Raw genomic sequence first — 24,527 nt, 5'->3', positions numbered from 1 at the left:
TTGCAATTCCATTAAGCATCCCTCCTTTGCTGCCCTCTTCTTTAGTAAATTATGAACACTTCAAGAATAAAAAATACTCCTTTTAACCCCTAAGGATAAGGCAAGTAACCACCTTAGAAAATATAAGCAAAGAAATAAAACGTTGCACTGTTTCTGTTCTTTTGTACACTTTTTTTTTCCCATTGCAAGTTTTTAAAATGCAAATCAAGATTTTTCACAGGGAAGTGGGTGAGATAACAGGATGCCAAGGTGAGCTGGCAGCGTTCCAAAAGCATTCAGGGGTAAAATTACTTAGAAGGAGCACTTTAGTTCTGATGTGACCTTCTGTTGTCTGACAGGATATTGTACCCTGGGCTCATGTCTTTATCACAGCCACAGAATCCTTTTGTCTGGGAAGAATTTTGTCTTACTGGCAGGAGACAATGACAAAAACCTGCGTGGGAAAAGAACATGTATGGAATCTCTTACCTTAATGCCAAAACATGGTCTTTTAAAAAAGGCAGCGTGTAAGTACAAATTTAGATTTACTTTCAAAATGCAGATAAAAGACCAAAATTAGAAAAGGAAAAAAAAGTTTGTATTTTTACATGAATAATTCTGTTTACCCAGGGAGAAAAGAACTGCCCGACAAACAAATGGGTTTTCTGTTAAAGATAGGGCTCTTAGGTTGCAATCCTAACAAAACTTTCATGGGAAAGCACCACTGAATAAAACATCCTTACTTTTCTGTAGATCTGCTTAGGATTCCTCCCTTCATTTCATATATTTTTCAAAAAAATATTGAACAAAAACCCTCACCCAAGCAAACATCTAAGTATATGACACAATTTCCAAAGGTAGTTTCAGAGGGTAGCCGGGTTGGTGTGCAGCAGAAGAGCTAGATTCAAGTCCTGTAGCACCTTAGAGACTAAAAAGATTTTCAGGGTATAAACCTAAGAGAGTCAAAACTCTCCCTTCCCCATCTTTGTTTCTGAGGAAGGGAGCTTTGACTCTCCAAAGCTCATACCCTGAAAATCTTGTTGGTCTCTAAGATGCTAATACTGGACTCAAATCTAAGTTCCAAAGGGTTCCAAGTCAGTCCGCTGCAGTCAAAACAGCATAGTCTTAAAGACAGTTCTTAAAAAGACAATGGTTTCTAGCTTCAATCTTATATTCTAATAGCGAAGTCAGCCAAATCTTTGGATACTTAAATCTGGTGACTGGAGTGGTGAACAGGCTCAGTGGTGAAAATGGTTTCACTCTGAATTGCAGGATCAAATAAACGGATCTGACTTTACCACTGCAATTGTATCCTGAACTATTTACCGTGTGTATGGGGGGGTTGTTTGCAAGTTGCATTGTCTGTAATAAATAGTTCTTATTTGTATATCTATCTCTCTATCACAAAGTAGGGAGAAATCATAACTTAGAATTAAGAGCAAATGTTTTGCATCCTGACATTTCTAGTTAAATGTATCTGAGATAGCAGCATGGGGAAGGATCTCTGCTTTGAGATCTGGGCAACCCATTCAAAGCTTGACTAGACAATACTGCAAATAAAGCAATAGTCTGACAAAATGTGGAAGCTTCCAAGAGTTGGAAGAGTGACACAGCATGCCTGGACACTGGGGGGCGTTACATCATTCTAAGTGTTTAAAAGCGTTATTTCATTGAACAGGATCACTCTCTTTGTCTTAACTTGGGAGCTGCCCTCTCCCCCATTTTCCTCATGGGTCTTCATGGAGTCACATGTCTCTACAGGTCTCTCCTGTAGAAACAATGCCCTCATACTTCCACATATGTCATGCTGGATTTAGCAGGCCACTTGTGATAAAGTACTCGTTAGGCTTCTCTCTCTTCTTTCGATTGCAGCCTGAATATGAACTGAATCTACATAAATAAATGTACGTTTTACTTTTGCAATATACTTTTTGGGAAATTTATTTTATTGCATGCAATATTTTGCTTCTAATATGTGTGTTGTGTGTGTTAAGTGCCGTCAAGTCGCTTCCGACTCATGGCGACCCTATGAATCAAAGTCCTCCACAATGTCCTATCTTTGACAGCCTTGCTCAGATCTTGCAAATTGAGGGCTGTGGCTTCCTTTATTGAGTCAATCCATCTCTTGTTGGGTCTTCCTCTTTTCCTGCTGTCCTCAACTTTTCCTAGCATGACTGTCTTTTCCAGTGACTCTTGTCGTCTCATGACGTGACCAAAATACGACAGCCTCAGTTTAGTCATTTTAGCTTCTAGGGTCAGTTCAGGCTTGATTTGATCTATAACCCACTGACTTGTTTTTTTGGCAGTCCACGGAATCTGTAACACTCTCCTCCAACACCACATTTCAAAGGAATCTATTTTCTTCCTATCAGCTTTCTTCTAATATAGCTCTGCTATATTAACCAAATATCCCAGTACAGAGCTGTCAAGCTCACACTGACAATCTATTTGCTCGGTTTGCCCAAGTGATATAAAATTTACTTGCATTACCTTGAAGTTAATATTTTTTCCATCTATAAACAAGAAACATAAGTTCAGCCACCCAAATGACTCTTGCTGCAAACAGATTTTAACCATTAAATGGTAATAGTAAGAAATTAGAGGTCAAGATCCCAATTTCACTTAAATTAATTTGAGCCCTGCCATTGATTCCAGTGGCGGCCCGGGGGGGGGGGGGGCGGGGGTGGTGGATAGGCAAAAGGAAACCACCTGCGTTTTATTGCAGTTTTGCATGGCTATATTGCACTCAGCTTTATTTCTCTTCATTAAACTGAAGGCCTGCAAGTAATCACAATGCACTGATTTGTTCCAGATCGTATGAACAATGGCTGTTCCACCATACTGGAATGGATAAATAATAATGAAGGCAGCCAAAAGACTTTTAAAGGCTTACCTATTATAATACTTTCTAAGTACTAGATTTATGAGTTAAATAGTGCTAATGAAATGGTCCAAAAATACTTTAAAGGATCAAGTGCACTAAACTGCATTATTGTTCCTAAACCATCCCAGAAGCATGTTTGTTGAAGACTGTAATCCTAAAGCATACTTACTAGGAAAGACTGTAAGGCTTACTACTTCCAACATGCAAAGGCTCAAGCTGTACTTTTATTTATTTTTACTTATTTACAGAATTTGCGTCCTGCCTTTCCACCCTTACAAGGGAAATGCAATAGCAGGATCTTAGGGTTGCCAGGCCTGGCCTGGCTGAGCAACCAGTGGGAGACTGGGGGGTGGGGAGTATGGGATGGTGGCTGTCAGTGACAGAGGGATATCATTCCTGGGGAAACCCCAGAAGTCATGTCATGCCTCTCTAGGAATAGCAATCTCTAGAGGGGACTGCGATCACTTATGGGTATTCACCAGAAGTGACATTATGCCATAGGCGCTACAATCTTTTAAAAATAAACTGTGAGATGGGTAAGCCTACAGGGTCCCCGTGGATTACTGTACCTTACAGATTCTCCTTAAAAAATGTCTTTTGTCAACAGCCTTAAACATTCCACCCACATTACATGCCTGTACTGCTGACATTAGTTTGTTAATTATAACCATTGATAGTATCTACTGCTTAACCTTATTGAAAATTTTGGTTCGATTGTCTATAAATTCAGTTAACTTTTTTTTGGGGGGGGGGAATACTCCACTCATGGATTGAATATGGAGGTGGTAGGTCAAACAACTGGCATTCTCCTTGCAGTTCTGGCTGGGTTGTAGGCTTATCAATGGCTAACAGTGTTGTGTAGTAGTTAAGAGCAGTGGACTCTAATCTGGTGAACCGGGTTGGATTCCCCACTCCTACACATGAAGGCAGCTGGGTGATCTTGGGCTAGTCACAGTTTTCTTTGAGCTCTCTCAGCCTCACCTACCTTACAAGGTGTCTGTGGTGGGGAGAGGAAGGGAAGGAGATTATAAACCAGTTTGATTCTCCTTAAAAGGTAGAGAGAATCGGCATATAAAATCCAACTCCCCCTCCTCCTCTTTTTCTAACACACTCCTAGAAGCCATAACCTATTACACCGACCTTCTTCTGGGTTGCTGTCCTACACAGAACTTAAATCCTACTGAACATGCTTTGAAATACACATATCCAGGATTGGGCTTTAAATGTGTCACTCAATGGAACTCACCCAGATGCTATCAATGTAATTCCTCTGTGTATTGATGCAAAGTAATTGTGGTTTTGTTCAAACATATTGCCAAGTTGTTTTTATGTTGCAGCTGAAACCACAGACTGAAGCTGGTTTGCAAGCCGCAGTTTGGGTAAACTGTGATTTGGTGTTATATCTATCCCTGTTCACAAGTTACAGTGAAGGCACATACAATCCATGCACAGGGTACACTTGATTTTTTTTTTTACCCATGCACTGAATAATTCTCATGTTATACTCATTGCATGCACAGCTGAACATGTGACACAAGCCCCACATTTATCCAGGTACTGCTCCCTGGTTTCAATAGCAAAGTGACCAAGTGTTGGCTCTTATGAAAAGATGTACCAATGGTCTGATTTGGTATAAGGCACCTTCATATGTGTTCATGGGTCAATTCTTTGGTCTGCACAGGAGGGCCACCGACACTTCGCTATATGATAACAAACACACAAGACTAGTTCTGCTCAAAAGACTAGTTTCTCAGAGAGTAGAAGAGGGAAAGATGTAGCAAGATGAGATCCAGACATTTCTTGGAAAAGGAGGAATGAAATCTTGTGTTATTGTGTTTGTTCCTATGTGATGCCTAAAGCTAGAACTTGCACATCTCCCATCTGGTAAGACGTAGGAGCTCCAGATGTGAGCCTCTCCTCTCTCTGCAGGGGAAATGCATTTCTCCTTCAGACCTGGCACAGGAAATGCAAAGAACGTGTAACCTATTTCAGTTCCTCCCACTTCTGTGAAACAAAGTTGCTCTAAATTCCCTAGACAGAGATTTGCAGATTTATTTATCTATTAACACTCTTTCCCCAGCGTTTCCTCCCAAGGGAACTCAAGGTGAGTAGCTAGAACGCAGCAGTTTCTTTCCCTGTTATTTTCTAAAGCAAGTACCAATTTCAGGGGAGTGAAGCTTTCCTTATCTGCAGTTCATGGAAGAATACAACCCCAGTTCATATATGCAGCACTCCCCATTCCCTCTGAGTGTACACAGGGCCACAGCCATGCTTATGACCTGGCTGGCTCCCACAAAGGCAACTCTTTCTCTCAAATGAGCAAACCAGATGGCAGATGCCTCTTGAAGAGTGATCTTTGTATTAGCTGCAAATAAAAGCAAGTTTAGAGTCCCAAAGTCATTGAATGGCCCACCTTACGCAAACTTAAGAGAGCCAGCGTGGTGTAGTGGTTAAGAGAGGTGGTTTGGAGTGGTGGACTTTGATCTGGATTCCCCACTCTTCCACATGAGCGGAGGACGCTAATCTGGTGAACTGGATTTGTTTCCCTGCTCCTCCACATGAAGCCAGCTGGGTGACCTTGGGCTAGTCACAGCTCTCTTAAAGCTCTCTCAGCCCTACCTACTTCACAGGGTGTCTGTTGTGGGAAGGGGAAGGGAAGGTAACTGTAAGCTGGTTTGATTCTTCCTTAAGAGGTAGAGAAAGTCGACATATAAAAACCACCTCTTCTTCTTCTTAATCCCCATGGGTTAGTTATACCGTGCTTGCTATCTTAACATCAGCCACTCCATTAACAGTGGTTAGTTAATAGAAGCGATATCTCTTACAGGGTTGTTGTGAAAACAGACAAGAGGAAACCCGTACAGCTCTAGTACTAGAATAGGGAAAGCATACATAAACCTTCATGCCCTGTCATAACTTTTCAAATTATTAAGAGATGGGTTAGGGGGCATAAACAAACTTTATGTGCATTTCCAAATATTAAGTGTTCGTGTGTGTGTGTGTGTGTGTGTGTGTGTGTGTGTGTGTGTGTGTGTGTGCCATCAACTCACAGCTGACTTATGGTGACCCCACAGGTTTTTCTAGGCAAAGAGATGTTCGGAGGTGGTTTGCAATTGACTCCCTCCACGTCACGACCGGTAAGTGTTCTTACACTCACTGATTTAATTGAGAAAGTGAAACACTTTATTAAAACTGTCCCAGTGAAACAACTACTATCTTAAACTGCTCTCCTTTGACTGGATCATGCCCTAACTTCTTTAGCAAACTCACTAGGTTCTGATCACTCATTGACAGTTCTATATTTTTAGCTGGTGGTGTGACATCTCAGAACTCCTTTTATACTTCTCCCCTTCCAGAATGTTTCTGAGCTAAAATCAAGCAGCTTTTCCAGATCAACATACAGAACAGAGAAAATCTTTTGACTTGAGCAGAGCAGAGCATTTTAGACACTGTCAATATGAAATCAAGTAGGCAACTGTAGGTTCCACTTATTTCAGTGGGGATAAATACATGTGCCTAGCTATCACATCAAAATCAGTTGCCAAGACTGTGCCCTTAATTTTTTGGTGTAAACCAGGCATTTCCTGAGCAGAATGAAACAAGACACAGTTGGACAATAGTCCTGTGCCTTCACCAGCTATGCAAAAAAGACATTCTGGGGAAGAGAAAAACTTCACACACCAACATTCCATCATTTTGTACATCATTATTAAATACATAGAAACCCTCTTCCTTTGCATCTGTTCATTCTACTCATAAGCCCACAACAAACCAGTACTATCCTCACAGTATAAAACTTGCATTTAACACCTCTTAGCATTTGGATGGGAGACCTCCAAGGAATACCAGGAGGTAGACAATGACAAACCATCTCCCAGTATCTCTTGCCTTGAAAACCTTACTGGGTTGCCATAAGTCAGCTGTGATTTGGCAGAAAAAGAAAGAAAGAAAGAAAGAAAGAAAGAAAGAAAGAAAGAAAGAAAGAAAGAAAGAAAGGAAGGAAGGAAGGAAGGAAGGAAGGAAGGAAGGAAGGAAGGAAGGAAGGAAGGAAGGAAGGAAGGAAGGAAGGAAGGAAGGAAGGAAGGAAGGAAGGAAGGAAGGAAGGAAGGAAGAAAGGAAGAAAGGAAGAAAGGAAGAAAGAAATAAGGAAAGAAGGAAAGAAGGAAAGAAGGAAAGAAAGAGACTGAGTGGCCAAGAAAATTCCAGATCAGGAGGAGAAGACAACAAAAAATTGTAAAAGAAAAATGAAAAATCAATCCATCCTAAATAAATGACATATACTAGAGCTAGTGAATCACACTTGGAAAGACATTGAACTGCAAGCTAGGAAATCCCTGGTTCAAACCTTGCATCTACCATGAATTCACAAGGTAGTTTAAGGAAACCACACTCTCAGCCTCAGCCCACATTAGGAGGAGAATAATACTAAAGGTTATTGAGAGGACATACATGAAGCATCAGTTTCCCCCATCTACCATCATCTAAGGGTCTTGTTTCTCAGTCTCCTCTGCTGGGCTCCACTGAAAGGAAACTGACCTAAAACCCTTACTCAGACCAGGAAACTGCTTGGTCAGTTTCATTTTCAGTTGCATTTACTTTCAAATATTGTGGCTGGGATCATTCTCATATTCAAACTGAACTTTAGTTTGTGTGGTTTGAGAACACAGATGGAAATTGGAACCCAAGAATAATAGTAAAACCACTGAACACTGAGTGCAGCTCTTATAATGCACGCAGGTTGGGGAGCTGTTTCTAAGGCATGAAGCAGAAGCAAAATGACCATGTCGGATGAGTCAGACTGAAAGCTCCATCAATGCCACATCTTAAGAAGAAGAGTTGTTTTTTATACCCCACTTTTCTCTACGTTTAGGGAGTCTCAAAGCAGCTTACAATCACTTTCCCTTCCTCTCCCCACAACAGGCACCTTGTGAAGTAGGTGGGGCGAAGAGATTTCAGAGAGAACTGTGACTAGCCCAAGGTCACCCAGCAGGCTTCACGTGGAGGAGTGGGGAAACAAGCCCGGTTCACCAGGTTAGAGTCCGCCACTCTTAACCATGACACCACACTGGCTTTGCAGGGATATTGCACTGCAAATGGAAACAGCCATATCCGTTTAGGATTAGTTACTTATTCAGAAGCTAGAACTCATGCCTTTCCCATCACCTACCCTATGCAGGAGGTATATATGTTTTCACACTAGTTTGCAGCCAGAGGAACAACTAGTTTCACAACACCCACAGCACTGACTTGTTCTATAGTAAAACCAATTTGCAGAAACTCTAACCAAGGGAAATCTATAATCAGGGTGCATTTTCTCCAAGGGTGCCACTGTGAGTAATATATCCTTGAGAGTTAAACATCATTTACCTGTTTTCATTTTTTAAAAATTCTCAAGCTATAAGAATCTGCAACAGTCTGCAACTGTATGACCCGTTGATCACATTTTTCACAGAGACAATTTCCAGAGAGGTATCCATGTTGCCACCAAAGCATCAAAGACCTATGGCACCTTGTGGCATAAGTTTTCAGGCCCACCACAATAGATCTGTTACAGTTACCTCTTTATAAGCCCATTACCTTCAAAGATCCTCAAATGATATAACTGCTTAGGGTTGTGGTGTTAATTTCAAGGTATCACAAGGCTGTTCGATTTTTCACAGAGACGTTCCCATCCCTGGGCCCAGTTACTGTAGCTAAGTAGAAGAAGGTTCTCTATGGTCCATTGCATAGAGATGTCTTGTACAGTTGACCAAATCAGGTCTTTCCTAGCCAAATCAGGGTTGTTCCTCTTGGGAGGAGCTTCATCAATGCTTCCTTTTTACAGACATTACTGAAGTGATGTGGGACTGGACCATGTCCACCCAATAACATATGAATAAAATGAAGATGACATTCCACTCAAAATAATATACTACAGTTAATATTATATGGAACCAAGACCCACTAACCCAGTAGCAAGGTTTTATGAATGGAGTTTTAAATCAGTAATTAGCTGGACCTTAATCTTACAAACCCTATGAAAGGGAACCTGATTGCTTCCCACACAGCGGAGCAATAAAGCAGCACAATTGTGAAAGAAAGACAAAGACTTCAGTAACAACTAGGGAAATGCTCTGGATAAGATGCAGACAACAGTGGGTTAGTTATATATCTATTTCCTCCCTCAATGCACAGTTTCTTGAAAAAACTCCCTAGCAACTGTACTAATTCAGTAGGTATGTCATTTATCAGAGGTGAAATTAAATGACTCCCAGGGCTCTACAAAATAGATGTGTAGAAGGAAAACAAGAAGTGAGATGCATAGCTATAGTGAAAGGCAAAGGGAGATTTTTTTTCATACAGCAGGATAATATGGGCAGTATCCTGCTTTTGTATCCAGAAGTCAATATTGCTTGGTGTTGGAGGGAACACTTCAGTGTGCACACACTACATTTCTTGTTTGGGTTCTCTCTGGTGATGAGATTTGCACTGATGGATAGCTCTAAGCACTTATCCACAACTTGATGAGGCAGGAGCAGGCTGCCAAGAATCAAATTTAAAAAAAATTATGTGAAGTGCAAATTGGTGATGTTGAGATGGAAGACAAACGAAAGCTAGGAACTGGCACAGTCGTAACTATTGTCATCCAGGGCCAGGGCTCAGAGTGTGTGACTGGCTCAAGGTCACCCAGCAAGCTTCCATGGCGTGAGTGGGGATTCGAACCTGGGTTTCCCAGGTGCGAGTCCAACACCTTAACCATTACCCCACATTGGCTTTCTCCAACCCTTTACTCCTACCATATTAAAAATTAGTTGTTCCAATACAGGGCATTGTCTCATGTGCTCTATGGAATTAACATGGCTATTAAGCCTCAAGGAAGGGAGACTCTGCAGAAGAAGGCAATGGCAAACCACCTCTGCTCCTCCCTTGCCTTGAAAGCCCCTGGCTGGGGTCGCCATAAGTCAGCTGCGACCTGACGGCACTTTACACACACACATTAAGCCTCAAGACTTGCATATTTTATGTTTCCTGTTTCCCATAGGCATTAAAGGAGAACATTCATGGGATTGGGTCTAATGGTACCTTTCTGCTATGTGAGCAAACTCTAGTTAGAGCAAGACCCCTTCTACTGGAGGAATGATTCCTCTAGAGCAAAACCTTATGTAAGAGAGGGGAATTATCGGATCCAACCCATGGTATTTAAAATTTTATATTCTACATCAGCACTTCATACTGTGCTTATATAACTAATGGAAGCTGTTTCAGACTCTGAATCACTAGTCACATATGGGGAAAAACTGTCAATAGATGGTATGTGTATGTGTAAAGTGCTGTCAAGTCATAGCTGACTTATGGCTACCCAGTAGCGTTTTCAAGGTGAGAGACTAACAGAGGTGATTTCAATAGATGCCATAGATTTAAGTATTCTACAAAGGATTCTTAACAGCTGGGTTCATCTGTTAAGGGAACATATTTAATTCCCATTGCAATAATAACCTGTTTACTTTTTTAATATAAAAGAATGGCGGTCACGGCCTCATATAGAAAAAAAATGACTTGCTGCACTTATTTATTGAATAGATTTGTAACCCAGCTTTAAATCAAATTATCCTCATGGTGGTTTACAAAGAACAGATTAAATATGATACAAAAAAAGCAAAAGCTAGTTTGGTCTCCTGGCTGGTGGCAGGTGCCAGAGTGTTTTTTTTTCCATTCTTACCTTTCATTCCTTAGGGGTTACCTTGCAAAACCCCTGCCTCTGACACTGGAGCGCATGAAAGGCTGTGGCTAGAGTGAGGGGAGTGGGGAGACCACCATATGTTAAACACTGATTTGCCCAACCCAAGAATGTTTTGGGTGGGAAGCAGTCTTATAAGTTTGTCACACACTCCCTTCAAGGATTTATAGCTTGTTTTCAGAATAGGAAAATGTCTGGTTAAAAATAAAAGTCCAGTTTGGCTGGTGCCCTGCAAAATTAGAGTGGTCCATTCACCTGGCATACCAGCTCTACCTACCCAAATACACCCTTGATTCAGGTTGGATTTTTAAAGACTGCCCTCCACTTAAATGATCAGAAAAATCCTCCCTTTAGCTACTCAAACTGTGAGCTTGGTAAGGTAACTTAGAGGGGAAGATCAAGGGGAACCTGTAGGAAGTTCCTACTGAGATAAGAAAGTGTTCATTATAAGTAAGTAAATGTTTTGAACTTTAAACTAATGGTCTTAATCCAATTTCTGATGCTAACAATTTTAAGACACAGCCAAGAACCTTTAGGCCTGGCAACTGAGGCTTCTGTTGGTTATGATGAAATCAGAGTTTTCTTTGAACCCCCACTTAGGAAAACTGCCGCCCTGCCTAGCAAGGAAGACTGACTACAGCCCTGGGCCCCTGTAATACAAATATTTTAACTTCATGCTTCAGGCATTTCACTTGAGTTTTGTACAGAACAGGTTCACTGAAAAGTAAATTGTTTGTAGTGAGTAGATGTAGTGAGCGGATGTTACCATGTCTACGGTGTTATTTCTGACAGTGCAATCCTAAACCAAGTTATATCCTTCTAACTCCACTGAATTCAATGTACTTAGTATATTAGAGGGAGCATAAGGAAGCAACACAGTAAAGTGGAGGGTAGCAGAGGTAACACAACTATTACTAGCTTTTTACCTAATCATGCACTGTTCTTTTCCCCCACATCTTGCCTCCCATATATATGGATACATAATAGTACAAATTTTGTTCAGCAACCAGAGGTTAGGTATATGAGCTCACAAGGTAATAACTAGGCAACCTTTCCTTTGAACCCACGTAATGTAATGAACAATGGAATTATGCCATCTACAGCATGGAAGAATAGAAAGGAAGCTCTCTGAACAAAGGAAACACACATATAGGAAAGCGTGAAGCCTATTAAAATGGCTTGCTGTCAATACGAAACACTTACCAGGGTTCTCCCCTAATAGCTAGCATTAGAAGTCATTTTTAATGACATAATGCAGAAACCCTACATACTAGCCAATGGGAGGAAATGTTTCAAACAACGCAAACTGTGAAGGCATAATTTGTGAACATAGAAATCGAAAGTTTTAATGTGCTGCTCTTGGTGACATGCAAATATATACATCCCACATACACTTCTGAGTTGTGATATTTTATTGAAACTTAATCTTCTCACCCTTGTGCTGAAATGTGAACCTGTGTTATCACTTAAAAGGAAAGCAACTAGACAAACATAATTTATCACCTCTCCCGCCAGTGCTTAATGCAACAAAATGTGACTTGAGAAGGCATTGCAAACGGAAATCCAAGGGAGGATATGAATCATTATCAAGCTTTTGGACCAAATATGGAAGCGAGGGAAATGGTAGTGGCTCCAAGACAAAGGATTTACTTGCATACTGATTGAAGCGCATCAGCAGATGCTAAGTGGACTTGAAAAGAAACCAAACAAACTGGAAAAGCATTAACAAGAAACTAACACATTATTAGAATAACCATTCTCACAGCCAGAGGCACACCCCATCCCTAAAGAGAGATAAAAAAGAAAGAACTGCCTGCCGACTCCAAGTCAATTTATCAGCATATCGGGATTGAGCCAGGAAACCAACTGGTAACTGGGGGTTAATTTGGACACAGCCATATTTAGGGCTGCAGTTGACCATACCTGGATCACATGTGTAGAGAATATGGAAGCAGAAGCAGCTGAAGACTGAAGTGCCACAGGTACTGCATTGCAGACCAAGTAAAGGCAGCAGGTCAGCAAATCTCAAGGAGTCAGCCAATTACAGGGCTGATAGATCCCTATTTCCTTTTTCACCTGAAGAATGCCCCAGTGCCAACTGTATTTCTCTAAGATATTTACACCCTGTCCTTCTACTATATATAGTACTTATCATAAGTGTTTCCTTGCCATTTCTGCTCCTTCTCATAACTAAGTTTAATGGCTAAGGGGCCTGGCCCATCAGGGTGTGAGGATTGCCACTTGCTCGGTAATATAGTCACTACCAATACAATCAGACCCACCTCCATACTCAGGATAAGGGTGGAAGAGGTCCAATGAGAGGTTGGCAATTTTTAGTCAAGTAACAACCTTGTCTTCAAAATCTAGCACTCTTAACTGATCACCTTCAGTCATGACAAATATAGTTCTAAGTAACTGCTATGTGTCCATGTAACCCAACATGGCAACAGCTCACTGCGTTTGAAGGGAGACGATCTCTTCAGCTATGCTCCCCGAGATCTTTTAGCCAGAGATTATGGGGATTGAACTTAGTACCTTGAATATGCAAATAATGAACGCTACCACAGCATTATAGTTAGTTTGTCAAATGTTTAAACGCAAACAAAATGGGAGAAGCCAACCAATTCTGTAGGCAGTGGTATTGGTACCTAGGAATCATAAGAAAAGCCTATGGGATCAGACCAGTGGTCCATCTAGTCCACTATTCTGTTTCACAGTGAACAACCAGTTGTGTGGGGCAACTATATTTTGAACTCAACCTTCTCCCAAAGGAATTCAGGGGATATACACAGTTCTTCCCTCATATCTTAGGACCACTGTGCCTTGAACAACATACTTCCCCCACCATTCCCCCTTTTTTCTTGTGTACTGAACAATCAGCCTGACAGAGCTCCAGGGAGCTTGAAAGATTGCACCTTGTTTGTTAATACAAGTGGTTTTGTGGTCTTTTGGTTGATCTAAATTACCGGTATTGCTCACTATTGTCTCAAAGTTAACAAGTTTGCAACCTTGCATTATCAGAATGAGGCAACATTCTTTTCACACGTTCAGATTCATATTTAAAGTTTCACACAAACAGGAGTAAATTAAATGAACTACTACAAGGGGATAAGGGATTACTATAAGAGGACAAGGAGGAAAAACAGTTTGGTACTCTCCTTTGCAAAAATAAGGCTTGTGGAAAAGAGAAGGAAAATCAATGTAGTCCTGGACTACTGCCAAAATAAAGAAGAGACAAAGAAGGAGGAATGTTGTGCTGTTAAGATTGTTGTCTTCAATCGAAGAAGAGAGAATGGAAATTATTTCACTTCCAAGTTGCTGACTCAGTGATGACCAGAGCTGGAGATTATAAAGTAGGCCAAATCTGACTCAAGTCAATCTCAGCAGGGTGCATGCACATACATAAACACACACAAACACAAATCCTCTGCTTCTAAAGTGAGATGTTGACATGAAATATGACAAAAAGTGAATCCCAGAACTTAGATGCAGCAAGAAGAAGAAAGACGATCATGCTGCCAGAACAGATAATGGAGCAGCTGGAACAGTTTCTATACTCCTGTTGTTGTTTTCTTTCATACTCTCTTACTCCTGTTTTCCCCGTTTTTTTTTTTTTATATAAATTTTATTGGGTTTTATGATAGAAATTTTCCATTGCATTAAACAACATCTATAACAATATCGAATTTCAATTCTAACCTAAAGTTGTTATAATTCCATATCATATAATAAAAAAGAGAAAAGAAAAAAGAAAAAAAAGAAATGGAAAATTTTTTTGACTTCCCCATCACCTCTATCTGCCTCTTAATAAAAAGTTCCTCCCGTCATAGGTAATCTAATCTTGATAAAATATCAATACCATATATAAAAAACCATAATCTGTTAGTAAATATAATTATGCTTATTCAATATAAAAAAAAATCAAAAATAATCCTCTGGATCAGATTAGAAAATATTCTTCCATCCTTCCCAATTTTAACTCATATTCACAATAATGCATCCACGCCCCCCATTCCCCCAAAAACCAAACGTCATTTTCTTCATTTAGAATAGCTGTGAGTTTTGCCATTTCTGCCACTTCAAACATTTTAACAATCCAGTCTTTTTTCTCTGGAGTTTCTAGCCCTTTCCATTTCGCTGCATAAAGCAGTCTCGCAGCTGTTGTGGCATATATCAAAAAGGTTCTTTGTGTTGCTAAGTCGTCTGGAATCATACTCAATAACATCATTTCTGGTGTTTTGGATATATTCTTTTGTAGTATTAATCTCAGTTCGTTATAAATCATGTCCCAGAAGTCTTTGGCTTTGTCACAGGTCCACCACATGTGATAAAAGGAACCAATTTCTTTGTTACATTTCCAACAAGTAGGGGACATCGTTTTATAAATCTTTGCAATTTTCTTGGGTGTTAGATACCATCTATACATCATTTTATAGATGTTTTCTCGCACTGACTGTGCTTTTATTCCTTTTAAATCTTTAGACCATAATCTTTCCCATTTATTTAAAACAATATCATGTCCCACATTTTGAGCCCAATCGATCATAGTTGGTTTAATCGTGTCCTGCTCACAGTATATTGTTAAAAGGAGATTATACATTTTAGAAATCAGCTTTGTATTATTGTCTAGTAGAATCCTTTGAAAAGGAGATTTTTCTTTAGAGAAACCTTTTTTTGCATCTTGTACAAAAACTGATTTGATTTGGTAATATTGAAGCCATTGTAAATCATCCTTAAGCAGTTGAAAGTCTTTTAGTGAGCATTTCTTTCCTTCCCAATTAATTAGATCTTGATAAGTAATAAATTTGTCTGGTCTAAGTGGGCGCAAAGTTAGCATTTCTTGGGGCGATATCCACATCGGTGTTTCTGGTTCCAAAATGTGTTTATATCTCATCCAAATACGAAGTAGAGAGGACCTGATTATATGATTACGGAATGTTGCTTGTAATTTAATTTTATCATACCACAAATAACCATGCCATCCACTTAAGTTATTATAACCTTCCAAGTCTAGCAAACGTACATTTGACAAATTCATCCAGTCTTTTAGCCATACTAAAGCTACCGCTTCAGCATAGAGTTGAAAGTTAGGCAGTGCTAAACCTCCTCTAGTTTTTAGATCCACCAAGTATTTATAAGCAGTCCTTGGTTTTTTTCCTTGCCAGATGAAGTTTGAAATGTCTTTCCTCCAAGTTTCAAAATATTTTGTTTGTGATATTATTGGTAAATTTTGGAATAAGAAGAGCATCCTCGGTAAGACATTCATTTGGATCGTTGAGATACGTCCCATTAATGACAATTTTTTGTTTGACCATATAATCATATCAGTTTTAATCTTACCCCATAACTTGAGGTAATTGTTGGTTAACAGATCTTTATTCTTTGCAGTGATCCAAATTCCCAGGTATTTAACTTTGTTAGCTTTCTCCCAGCCAGTATATGATATAAATTCCTGTTGTTGTATTTCCGATAAATTTTTAAATATTATCTTTGTTTTTTCTTGATTCACTTTAAAGCCTGATACTTTTCCAAAATCATCCAAAGTCTCCTGAAGTATATTCATTGACTGTGTTGGATTTTCCAAAATTAGCAGTAGGTCATCCGCGAATGCTCTCAACTTAAATTCATGTTTTTTAATTCTTAGCCCGCGGATGTCCTCCATACTTCTTAGTTTCACACATAGCGGTTCCAACACCAACAAAAATAAAAGTGGAGACAAGGGACATCCCTGTCTAGTCCCTTTCGTGATTTGGCAGTTATCTGACATTGATTCATTAACCAAAATTCTAGCTTGTTGGGAGGTATAAATAGCCGATATACCTTTCTGAAAACGATCTCCAAAATTCAATTTATCCAAAATCCGTTTCAAAAAGTTCCAAGAGACCATATCAAAGGCTTTTTCTGCATCCAAAAATACAAAAGCCGCAGTTTGTTGAATATTATGGTCATAATATTCCAGTGAATCTAGTAAAATTCTTACATTGTCTTTTATTTGCCTTCCTGGTATAAAACCTGCTTGGTCCTCATGTATAAGATCCTTAATAAATTGCTTTATCCTACATGCCAAAACCGAAGCAAAAATTTTGTAATCCACATTTAAGAGCGATATAGGTCTGTAATTAGATGTTTTTTCTGGATCTCTTCCTTCTTTGGGTATCAGTGATATAAATGCGTGTGACCAAGTCTCCGGGGATGTTCCCTCGTCCAAAATTGCATTGTAAAGTGAACCAAAAAATCCAACTAAATTGTCACTAAATATTCTATAAAATAGTGCAGTAATTCCATCTGGTCCAGGTGTTTTATCCGTTTTTTGTCTCAATATTGCTTCTTGTATTTCTTCCCTTGTTACTGGAGCTTCAATACATTCTCTCTGGTTCATTGACAAAGCTTTCATCTGTATTGAGTTTAGAAATTTATCTATTTTCTGTTTTGGAGTATTTTCTTTCTGATATAACTTAGAGTAAAATGAAACAAATTCTTTCTGAATTTCTGAAGTTGAATAAACTGGTCCTTTAGCAGTTTGGATTTTTGTTATAATCTTCTTTTGAAATGAGTCCTTCAGTTGTATTGCTAAAAATTTTCCTGGTTTATTTGCATATTCAAAATACTTTTGTTTAGCAAGTTTCAGATTTTTATTCATTTCCTCCATTATTACCAAATTTAATTGGTGTTTAGATGCAGAAATCTGTATTTGAATTTCTCTTCTCTCCTCTTCCTGTGTTACCATTACCAATTTCTGCTCCAAATTTTGTAAATTCCAAAGTATGTTGTTTGTAAATTGCAATTGAGTCTTCTTCCAGGCCGAGTGTTTCTGTATCATAAAACCTCTCAGAACAGCTTTGAATGCGTCCCAAACTGTATTTAAAGAAGTTTCCCCATTAAGGTTAATTTCAAAAAAGTCTTTCATTAAAACCTGTAATTCCTTTTGTATCTTGTTGTCTTTTAAAAGTTTATCATTCATTCGCCATCTAAATGCTTGTTTATTGTTTCAATCAAAGGTAACAGGATTGTGATCAGAAAAAGTTCTAGGTAAAATATGAATTTTACGTAGTTGCGTGAAAATTGATTTACTGGCCCATATCATATCGATTCTGGAGTGTGAATCGTGTCTTGCTGAATAAAAGGTGTATTCTTTAGCTGTTGTATTCATTGTTCTCCAAATGTCTTGTAATTCTAATTCTGAAGCCATGGCAAAGAAAGTTTTAGGCAAGCATCCATCATTGATATCTTTTGCTTTTGATTTTTTGTCCAGAGATGGGAGAATAATTCCATTAAAGTCGCCCATCAATAAAATTTGGTCTTGTGCGTACTGGGTTATCAGGTCATGTAATTTTTCATAGAAGGATTTTTTCCCTTCATTGGGTGCATAGATTCCAACCACTATTGTCCTTTGTCCCAATATTTTAGTTCTGATAATTACAATTCTTCCTTCATTGTCTTTATATACTAGTTCTGGACAGAGACTGGGGTGGGCATAGATTACCACTCCCTTTGTTTTAGTTTTAGCAGAAGCAATAAATGCCTGTCCAAGCACCTGTTTCTCCAAGTATTTTTTATGCTTTGAAGCTATATGGGTTTCTTGTAGGCAAATTAGGGAGTATTTATATTTCTGTAGATATTTGAAGATTCTGGCCCTTTTAGTTTTCTCATTCAGTCCATTTACATTCCAAGAAATTGCTTTTGCCATAATGTAGTATTTTTTAGCAAAATAAAAAGTCTATAATTTAGTACCACCTTCTGCACCCTGTACCTCTTCTTCTTCCTCTTCTTCTTCCTCCTTCTCTCCAGGTAATTCTTTAAGGTCCATTTTATATTTTCTCAAAAATTTCCCCACATCTGCTTGGGATAGAATTGTCGTTTTCACTTCCTTATAGGTGAAAGCCAAACCTTGTGGCATAATCCAATGATATTTGATGCCATTAGCTTTCAGTATAGACACAAAGTCTTTGTAGTTATTCCTCTGTGAAAGTAGATGCCTTGGAATATCCTTCAGTAGTATAAGAGAGGAGTCTCCTGCTGACACTGGATTTTCATAATGAATCTTCATAATCTTGTCTTTAACTCTGGTGTCATAGAACACTATCATCAAATCTCTTGGCTTAGATCTTCTCATTCTAGCAGGTAGTGGTATCCTGTATATTCTATTAATGGCTTGTTTTAATTCTTGTTCATCTATCTGAAATAAGTAGGCCAAATTTGGTATTGCAGATTCTTTATTATCTCCCATCATATCTGGAAAATTGCGTATACGAAGGTTGGTCTCTTTCACTCTCATCTCCATCATTGCCATTTGATTTTTTGCCGCCATCTGATCCGCTTGTATTGTTTCAATCTGTTTTTCTTGGCTTGTTAATTTTTTCTTTGTGTCCTTGTGCTCATCCATCACTTTCTTAATTGATACATCCATCGCTTGCATATCTGTCTTCATAACAATCATTTGAGTTTTTACTTCTTTCAAGTCTCCAGTGACCACATCCAACTTCTGATTAATAGCTTGGGATGCTTGACCAAGATTTGTCATCATAGAAGTCAACTGTGCCATCTGTGTAGACATCTGTTCAAACTGTTTATTTGTTGCCTCAGTTTGTTTAGTTAGCATATCCTGTAACTTTTTTTCCATGGTCGAGGTTTGTAAAGAGTCCCTTAGTTTAGTATAGGCAGGGCTATGTAGTGAGCCAGAGCGGGGTCGAGACATTTACATTCAAAAAAAGCTGGTAAAATACATGTCCACCGACAGGGCCTTTAAGGTGCTGGTTAAAAGATGATAGTTCAAAGATCAGCCTAATAATTTTTTCGGGTTGAAAAGAGTCGAAATTGGCTTTAAAATTGCATTTTAAAGTTTTAAAATACCAGTGAGTTTTTTCGGTCGCTCTAGATCGGATTAATCAGGAAGTAAACAGGAAGTTACTAGTGCTGCAGACCTTCTATCGCCTCTTCTCGATGGTTATTCCTTCAGGAATGATTTGAAAGTAACTCGAGTGCGACGGATATTCAGTCCCGCGGCTACTTCCTGTTGTTTTAGTTCCAATGATAGAGAGGGTGTTATAGAGAGTCTTCCGTTCTAGGCACTCCCTTACTGCAAACGTGGCAGGAATTCGCCGGAAAATCAGGAAGAGAAATCACCCTCCCCTTCCTTCGGACCTTCTCATTGGTGATAATTCTTGTCAGTCTAAAAGGTATCCTTCCGACTCTTTGTTATGGTTTAGGCTGATCGATCCGATAAGGCTCCTGTCGCTAATCCCGATGACTAACTCAGATCAAACTTTTTCAGTTCGGATTATGGAGGGGTGGGGGTCCCAGAAATATTCTTATCAGCCTCCCGTCTGTTCAAATTTCTAGTAAGTAGACGAAGAGTTCTTTTGTACTCACTTGGGTGTCAAGAGGTGAGGTTCTTTTCTTTATGTAGTCCTTATGTTGGTATTAAGGCGGTGGAGGGTAGAGCTTGCTGCCAAAGTTGCGTTTTAGCGATGTCCTTCCCTAGTGCCCTCGCAGGACCGGCGTCTAGGACTCCGAGGGGCTTAAAAAAGCCCCCTCAGAGTACCTAGGAGGTCAAACCGCGTTTGCGGGCTGCAGGGAGTTCCTGCTTTCCAACCCACTTGCAAGGGTCGGATTGGGGTATCTATGTACCCCAAAAATAACGCAAACTTGGATTTCTCCCAGGACAACCTGGGGAAATGGAGTGCTCTCTCCAACGGCACCACCGGAAGTCCTGTTTTCCCCGTCTTTCATGGTCTCTTACCAGTGCAGTGTAACAGAGACAATATATAATACTTTGTTTTGGAAATTCAGAGTTTGTTCCACAGATGAATTTGTTTTCATAATCTGCCATTTAGATCCACAGGACAGGGCCAAGATCTAGAGATGTCAAAAGAGATCTATACAGTGCAATGGTAATCTCACATTATCAGTTGTTCATGTAGAATTTATACCAAGTGATTAAAAAAAACCCAACAACTTCAAAAGTAGGCACTGTCACATATTAGAAACAGATGTTGATAGGGACTTTCCCCAAAGACACAGACTTAATTAGTGGCTAAGTAGGTCCTGGTACCCACATTCACCTGCCCAGCTCCCAGAAATATTTCACCCGAGATCAGGAGTATTATTAAAGCTAATAAAGAAGAAGAGTTGGTTTTTATATCCGCTTTTCTGTACCATAAGGAGTCTCGAAACGGCTTCATTTTAAAAAATGAAATTAAAAAATAAATATTTCCAAATATTCAACTGTGAAAACATACTAAAATGTTTAAAATCCTATTATCACTATACATTTATACTTCGTACATAAATCAGCTGAAATGTAAACACTACCATTTATTGTTGAAATTAAATCAAGCACGTACATATATACTCAAGTACCATCCATAAGGGCAAGTAGCAGACTTAACAATAGCTTGATCAGAGAGGCATGTTCACCCATTGTGAGGCTAAAATGCTTGAGCATTGGTTTTAGTTTGGCTCTTGGCACAGCAAATCCTTTTCTTCACTCATTTAAGCAGCCCCAATTCATGCAAACTACATTTTAACAGGACTATCTTGAATTTATTTTTAATAGAAGTCTTTTTATGTACAACAATTGGATTATTTTCTGTGGAATTCCTTTATAAACAAACCCATACCATGTACATCAGTAGTTCCAGACATTGGACATATTTGAGAAAACAGACAAAACAAGCCATGTGATATGGAAGAACTGGTTTATTCTCTAGAACAAGGGTTGTAGTCCACTTAATTGTTCAGCTGGTATTAAATCATCCCTTCTCTGCTAATAGGTATGATCACATTTGAATGCTAAATTAAATATGGAGGAGAGGTCCTTCATGTGACTGTATCAATCACATAATACACCTGGGACCAAAGTTTGTTTGAAACCACTTATAAATGAATTTCTGGAAGGGATTTCTGTCAGCAGAGTGGGACTACGTTGCCTACCCACTCTTACTGCAGCTCAAAATGCCAAATTATATTAAATCATTAACAGCATATTCCCCTAGATGCCAGCTATGAACTTCACGGTGCCACTTACTGGCTGTTCCCCCACTGAAAGTAGTCATCCTGGGATCAACCAGAGCATTAGGGTTGCCAACCTCCAGGTAATAGCAGAAGATCTCCTGCTATTACAACTGATCTTCAGCTGATAGAGATCAGTTCACCTGGAGAAAATGGCCACTTTGGCAATTGGACTCTATGGTATTGAAGTCCCTTCCCTCCCCAAACCCTGTCCTCCTCAGGCTCCGCCCCCAAACCTCCCGCCGATGGCGAAGAGGGACTTGGCAACCCTACAGAGTATGCTAGATCCTACATTATGGAAACAGCTGCAGCAGGGGGGGGGCTGTCTTTTGCAACTTTCAGGAGGCATTTCAAGCCCATCTTATTTGCCAGAGCTTTTAATGGAGTCTAACCTGCCGGGGGAAGAGGGAGGTTATGGGAGAATCAAAACCTTCTAAACTCATTGACTTCAGTGGACTCAAAGATGTAACTTTGTTTGTGATTATACTGTACATCTGTTAGGTGTATACATAGTTACATCTGTTAGGTGTCCTGTGTACGAGTGGGGTACGTCAGATTTTTTTTTTCCAGTTGTAAAAAGCAGAACACAAAAATCATACAGGCCTTTAAAAAGATAGATGGGAATTAACCACAAATGTAAAAAGCAAATAACAAGATCTGAGCACAGCACGTACTTTTGTGAACTACTAATTATTCAAGTACTGCGATTATTAATTTTGAACACCATCATGATAAAGCACAGAAAGTTAAGTTTCCCTCTGATCCTCTCTCATTCCCCTTTCTAGCAGAGACTGTGCGATGCCAAGCTGGAAAGCACCATGTTTACAAAGGCACAGTATCCGTACACATTAAGCAGCAAAAAGGCAGAGACTAAGCTCAAACCCAAACCAGAAAATAAAACACTCTCAGCTTCTTAGCACACAACAGAAGTCCTTATGAAGTCTTCTTAGAAGACACACAATACAGTATCTGCCCTGTTTCTGTTTAGGCAAAAAGCAGACTTGTTTTTAGGAAAGTGGGTAATTGATATGTTGTTAGATGTATCAGTTGTTAGCTAATTAGTCATTACATTTATGTCTTCCAACATGAAGGCTTTGATTTTTCAAGTCTTCTGGTTTACAGAAGACAGTAATAGCTTCATTATCACCATTCAATAAACTTGCACACCTTTAGAAGCCATTTCCCTAAATCAGGAGCTTCAGCAATCATTACCTTGCCTGCTAGCATATTTATTTGTTATTATAGCAGTTTAAAAGTGTCACAGCTAATGCAAACGTCAATTCACTGCTGGACCAACCAAGCTATACTTTAAACACATGCCAACATACCTCTTTTATTTCAAAGCCATACAAAGTATAACAAAAATGTATCTATAGCATGTTTTAATATCAATATTTTGTAACATGTGAAGCTGGATCGAGGTTAAATATTCAGCTTGTCCCCACAGTAAAATCCAGTTGCTACCCTACAGTGACAGCACCGTATCCAATGATGTGTGGAGCAGTCCAGGTATACAGTTACTGAGCTTCAATAGTGGTACGGCATCAACCCATTCAGTGGGTTAAAATATAATGTGTAACAGTATATGAGTGAATACAGTAAAATTGTGCTACCTTACCTTCACCTGACGAGCCTGAAAGATCTATGATGACATACACTCTTCCTTCTGGCTCCAAATCAATCTGCAGTTAAACAAAGCAAAAATGTTTATCACTATTATGCAGGATTTAAATTCTGCTCTTTTTGTAGGGGGTTCTTTTGTGTATTGCTAAATGTCATATCGTAGAACCCTAAACAGCCTTCTAAGCCTTCTGTCTTCCATTCAAGGGTGCAACTCTGCTTATAATGGTACTGACAGTTAAGTCCTGGCAGCATGCTCAATATATGTAGGACAGTCAGTAGTTATAAAGACTTGAAGATGACAGTGGATGCTGATGCCATTACCATCTCAACCCAGACAGGCTTGGCAAATTTGACATGATAGGATTCTTGTGAATGTTTCATTGAATCTCTGGATTTGAACCTTGTAAGGACCCTTACCAGGTCCTTACAAGAGTCACTGGAAAAGACAGTCATGCTAGGAAAAGTTGAGGGCAGCAGGAAAAGAGGAAGACACAACAAGAGATGGATTGACTCAATAAAGGAAGCCACAGCCTTCAATTTGCAAGATCTGAGCAAGGCTGTCAAAGATAGGACATTTTGGAGGACTTTCATTCATAGGGTTGCCATGAGTTGGAAGCGACTTGACGGCACTTAACACACACACACCAGGACCCTTAGTTTTTAAATTGGTGAAATGGAGAATAAGTAAAGATAACTCTTTTTAAATAATATGTGATGAAGGGAGCTTTAACTCTTGAAAGCTTATGCCCCCAAAGTTCTTGCTGGTCTCTAAGGGTCTACCGGACTTGCATCTAGCACTTTTTTAAAAAAATACTGAATGTATAATTTTGCTTATTCAGAATCTCAGGGTAGGTATATAGAGGTATATAAAGCAAATATAAAATAGCCCATTAACATTACAGTAAAAGCAATAAATGCTAAACGCTTTCAAAGCTCTGCCTGCTTGGCTCTCCCCAAAACCTGACGAAGTTTGAATAGATGTGGCAAAAAGTGGATGTACAATTGACTCATGCATCCATTTTGTAAGCTTCTAGTATAAAGGAGGACTTGCAAACTCATCTGCAGGGAACTGTGCATATGCCATTCACACATCACCTGAGTGAAAAGGTATGTGTTCTAAAAACAAGTTCCTCCTTTGGAGGTTACACTAGGAGAGTGAAAAGTTGAAGCACATGTCACCTGCAGATCTTCTTTATGCCACATTTTGCAATGTGCGAAGCCACTTTGAAAGTTGCTGAGATGATAGCAAGTCTCTAGGGTGAGGAAGTTCTATAGGCATATAGCTGCTAAGAATACCACCTCTCTAATTGTCAA

At 39.3% G+C, this 24,527-nt stretch overlaps 1 protein-coding gene across 2 annotated transcripts in view; it reads right to left on the bottom strand.

Moving 5' to 3' along the window:
- PRKCE (protein kinase C epsilon) overlaps positions 1-24,527 on the bottom strand; it is a 368,565-nt gene that overhangs the window by 191,570 nt on the left and 152,468 nt on the right. For both annotated transcript variants that reach the window (XM_056852427.1, XM_056852428.1), the window contains exon 2: positions 23,209-23,272. In XM_056852427.1, coding sequence (XP_056708405.1) covers positions 23,209-23,272 — 64 coding nt within the window. The remainder of the gene's footprint in view (positions 1-23,208; positions 23,273-24,527) is intronic.

This window comes from Euleptes europaea, chromosome 7 (assembly GCF_029931775.1).
Source record: "Euleptes europaea isolate rEulEur1 chromosome 7, rEulEur1.hap1, whole genome shotgun sequence".
Lineage (NCBI taxonomy): Eukaryota > Metazoa > Chordata > Lepidosauria > Squamata > Sphaerodactylidae > Euleptes > Euleptes europaea.
Note: the sequence above shows the minus strand (reverse complement) of the source record. Positions and strands in the feature narration are given on the sequence as shown.